At 43.2% G+C, this 5000-nt stretch overlaps 1 protein-coding gene across 1 annotated transcript in view; it reads right to left on the bottom strand.

The window, feature by feature from the left end:
* The window catches only part of LOC308077006 (contactin-associated protein-like 2), a gene marked incomplete at both ends in the record, with an annotated part of 165056 nt that overhangs the window by 39932 nt on the left and 120124 nt on the right, over positions 1–5000 (bottom strand). Inside the window, one exon of the mRNA XM_080417535.1 lies at positions 2010–2166. Within this exon, the coding sequence (XP_080273661.1) occupies positions 2010–2166 (157 nt within the window). The remainder of the gene's footprint in view (positions 1–2009; positions 2167–5000) is intronic.

The raw sequence follows: 5000 nt of genomic DNA, 5'->3' as shown, positions 1-5000 counted from the left end.
ATATTTCAAAAACTCACTCAGCCACACAACAAGACCTTAACACACGCAAGGAGAGATAATGGGATGCATTTGTAATCCCATCAGTTTTACCATAGCAGTGGGGATATGAACACACATTTCTATACAAACCCCATCTCTCTTTCTCTCTCCGTGCGTGCAAGCATGCACACGCACCCGCACACGCGTGTGTGCATGCACAGTGCACACACAATGAAGTCGTTGTTTTAATTGGAACATCCATCAGGTGGTTAAAAGGGCTTTGAAACACAAACTACTGACATTGAAGGTATAGGCAGAGAGAGATGTCTCTTAAACTTGTGTAAATTAACTGAACACGGCACACGTCTCTCTTAAACGTAGAATGACCTAGTATGCCCATGATGACCATAGAATGCTACGGATAACACTTGATCAGAAATGTTGACCTCGTGTCCGTGACCTCCTGCCGGTCACGGACAAGGTCAGGGAGAGAATGAGGCTGGCAGGGCACTGAGTCAGGCACCCGGAACTGTGTTGTTACTGGTAATGGTCAAGTCAAGTCAAGTCAATGTTATGTATAAAGCACGTTTAAAAACAACCAGGTCGACCAAAGTGCTGTACAACATGATAAAAACAACATTAAAAAAAACAGCATTGCAAAACATTTCAAAATCAGCAAAAGTTAAAACAATGACAGACCACAAAATAAGAGCAAGGGGGAGGGGGGGGGGGTGCATAGGGGGTGCAGGCTGGATTGAGAACATCTAGGGTGGATCAAAAGCTAGGGAGAAGAGGTGCTTTTTGAGTAGGGATTTGAAAGTGTCCAGGGAGGGGGCGAACCTAACAGTGGATGGAAGGCTTTCCACAGTTTTGGGGCCAACCACGGAGAAGGCTCGGTCGCCTTTTTTGCCTCAACCGGGGCGTTTGGAACCTTGAGAAGCCTCTGGTCAGAGGATCTCAATGGCCGGGTGCTGTCCGGGGGGGGGGCAGTAGTTTAGTGATGTAGGGTGGTGCTATAGTCCATTTTGTGCTTTAAAAACAAATAAAAGGATTTAAAAATCTATTAGAAATCTGACTGGCATGCCAATGGAGGGAGACCAGTACAGGGGTGATATGGTCCCGCCTACGGGTGCCAGTCAGAAGTCGGCAGCATTTTGTACAAGCTGGAGGCGGGAGAGGGAAGAATTAGCCACCCCTGTGTAGAGAGAGAGTTGCAGTAATCCAGCCGGGATGTGACATGGGCATGAATCACTTTCTCTAGGTCGTGGGCTGATAGGAAGGATTATATTTTTGCTATTTGCCGAATTTGGAAGAAGCTTCCCTTAACCACAGCGTTTATTAGTGTGGTTGCCCTAACAGTTAGCGGGAGGGGCCCGTTTTACAAAAAAGCCCACAAATCACGAACAAAACGTCCAGTCAATCCCAAATTTGAATCACATGTCAAGTGTGGTTTACTCAACAAATCCCCAAAATAATTTCCACTTTGATCCATAGGGGGCGCCACAAATGCTCAAAATGTAACCTTTTGATGCAAAAACCATATGTTGGGGGGACCAATCCTCTCAAAATGAAACGCAAGTGATCTCAGGAGTTGCGTGACAATGTAATTGGCGCAGCCTCCGACGGTATTCCTCCCAGTGTATTCCTCGAGTCCCGGCGGCAGCGACCCGCGACTCGCGTCGGCGCAACCACACTCTGCAATTGCCCTGAATTGCGACGCGTCTAGTTTGTTTATAACATTTTAGGCCAGAGTCAAATAACACGGCAAGGTTTTTTATACGTGTTTTTATGAAGGGGGATAAAGATGCGAGGGAAGCGGAGATCTCTGCGTTTTTGTCTGGGGGCAGAAGAGTGCAATTTCGGTTTTATCGTCATTTAGCTTGAGAAAATGAGTGGACATCGAGGAGTTGATTTCAGAGAGACAGTCAAGCGGGGGTTTCAGGGAATGGGTTCTGTCAGGCTTTAGTGGGAGGTACAATGGTGGTGTGACTGGTAATGATGGAGTGACTGGTCGGGTTGGTGTGACTCACCATTGCTTGAGGTCTGCATCACAGTTGCAGTCATATTTGGGGTCGGTACAGTTCCTGTTGATGCCACAGGCACACTTCTGGATGCCAGGTCCTGAACTCCCCCAGTAGAAGTGTTTCTCACTGCCCCGACCCACCCACCACGTGTAGGGAGTCCCATCTGTTGAGACATGAACACACACACGCGCGCACACACACACACGCACACGCACACGCACACGCACACGCACACGTTAATGTTTTGAAAAATACATGTGTGTCATACATGAAGATAAACAAATTAAGGTACGGTAAGGCAAGTTTTGTATAACACATTTCAACAAAAAGGGTAATTAAAAGTGCTTTACACAAAACATTAAGCGTTAAGACAGTAAGACACAGAGCATTGATACACACACATAGCTCTTGCACCTCCAAATGTCTGTGTGCACGGTCCTGACAATACACACTCCTTAATATTGTGCTGCTGTGTTTCTGTGTTTATTTTTATGCATTGGTATATGCAAATGTGCATGCAAACTTGTGCAAATGCAGAGGCCAGTGGGTTTGCATGTCTCAGTTTATGTATGTGCGTCTGTGTCTGGGGGGGGCAGCTGCCAGAATACTGTGCTGCAGCCACTAATAAAGCCCAGTCCACACCGATCTCACAACTGTAATTCTGAGGAAAAAGGCTATTTAGATCAGCTATTTTCAAATAGTCTATGTATAAAATAGGGCTAAAGATAGTTAATGTATGTTTTATATGATAATTGATATCTGCAAAGTAACTAGTAACTAAAGTTTAAAAATAATTGTAGTGGAGTATATTATATTTGCCTCTGAGATGTTGCGAAGTCGAGGTAAAAGTATTGAAAATTGGATTGAAATTGAAAAGTACAAATACCTCAAAACTGTACTTAAGTGCAGTATAGTTACTGTACTTTCCACCACTGCTAAAGTCAGTTAGGTAACTGAAGCTCTGATTTAAATTGTCTATGCAATGTGCGTTTAGAGCTGACTTCCAAAGGCACGATCAGAGTAAATTATATGGTAAACGACAGGGTAAATGGTCTAGGTAAAGAGAAGTCCTACGTGCTTCAGCCAGCCGAAGGGTAGAAGGGCTCTTCGGTGCTCGACAGGGACAACTTGCATCAGAGAAGATAATAATACCTGGGCACTTCAGGCGAGACTACCCAAATAAAATGTACCGGAGCACTCGACTGGTCTGTGCGTTTTTTAATGTTTTGCAGTCACCCCTGCAAAACTCTATTCTCTTCTGAAGTGCCCAGGTATAATTATCTGCGCTGAGGGTAAATGGTCTGTCTGTCTGTCTGTCTGTCTGCCTGCCTGCCTGCCTGCCTGTCTGCAGTGGTGGAAAAAGTACTCACATTTTTAACTTAAGTAAAAGTATCAATACTCTCTTACAAGTAAAAGTCCGGAATTCAAAATGGACTTGAGTAAAAGTACAAAGGTATTGGTATCAAAATGTACTTAAAGTACCAAAAGTAGAAAGTACTCATTATGCAGAACCCATTTCACAAGTTTTCAAATGGGTAAAATGTATACAAATCTTTTGAAAATAGCAGATCTACAAGCTCACAATGCGTCGTGAAGCGACGCATTTCGGCCATTTTCAAATGGCCGAAATGTATAAGGGCTGACGTGGGTAATGCATGTTTTGTAATAATAATCAAAATCTACAAAATAACTAGTAACTAAAGTTTTCAAATAATTGTAGTGGAGTAAAAGTACAATATTTGCCTCTGAGATGTAGTGGAGTAGAAGTAGAAGTACTGAAAATTGGAAACACTCCAGTAAAGTAAAAATACCTCAAAATTGTACTTGAGTTAATGTACTTAGTTACATTGCACCACTGCCTGTCTCTCTGTCTGTCTATCTATCTACCCAGCCCCACCCATCCACCCGGTTCACCCATCCTCTCTGCCGTCTTTCTTTCTTTTTAGTTTGACGTCTGTTCTTCATTTCCGCGGTGCGTTGCGTTCCAACATCGTTTGCTCTATCAGTTCATGCTGTATGCCCCCACACTCTGGAACAAGCTCCCAGTAGATTAGTAACCCTGTGCAGGGTGATGCTGAATAAACATGGCAATGCCTACTCAGTAATTGCACGCTCTCTCTCTCTCTCTCTCTCTCTCTCTCTCTCTGCGCACCTCTTCCTCTCATGTCTCTCTGAGTGTGTGCTGGTGTCTAATCTTATGTTCTCATTAGTCGTGCTGTTGTCTAATCCATCCTAATCTCTACCCATCCGTAACTCTGATCCCTCACTTGTATTCCATGAAATACACATTCTCTCTCTCTCTCTGTCTCTCTCTTTTCCCATTCTCCATCTATCCCCTCCTGGTGTAATTAGTATGAGGTTACCGTGTAAATCTACATTTTCTCTCTCTTCTCGTTCTACTTCAGCAAATCACATCACACCATTATTCTACTCTTCCCCACCTACAAATGTAAAATGTAAGATTGAAAGACGAAGAACTTAACTATTATTTATATTATCAGTAATTACATCAGTGATGTTATACCGAGTATTTCTGCATGGCCATTCCCAAATCAAAAGTGCAGGTCACACTTACTTAACCACTTAAGCCACGCTTAACTTAAAGGTAGGGTAAGTGATTTTCTTTGGCTAAAATAAGTGTTAAATAGCTGTATATGCTGATAGTACTCATTGCTATAGAGTGTTTGTTCAGTAACAGGAGTCTCCATGTCTCTCCAGCTCTTTATTAAATAGAAAGCACATTTTCAGGTAGGAATACCAATTTTATCCAATCAGAATAGAGAACTCAGTCAGGATACAGATTAACACATTGATTGCCTAGATCGAGTTAACTCGTTTTTAGAATCCATCGGTTGATTGCCTAGATCGAGTTAACTCGTTTTTACATTTTTTGGGGAAAATTCCACAAGGGGCGACCTAACACAGCTTTGGAATGATCGATCGTCTCTCAGAGAAGAACAATGTGGATGTGACGTCATTCCAAAAAACGTCACTTCC

The sequence above is a fragment of the Gymnoscopelus braueri genome, assembly GCF_963280865.1.
Source record: "Gymnoscopelus braueri genome assembly, chromosome: 21".
Classification (NCBI taxonomy): domain Eukaryota; kingdom Metazoa; phylum Chordata; class Actinopteri; order Myctophiformes; family Myctophidae; genus Gymnoscopelus; species Gymnoscopelus braueri.
This window is presented reverse-complemented; position numbering and strand designations above follow the sequence as displayed.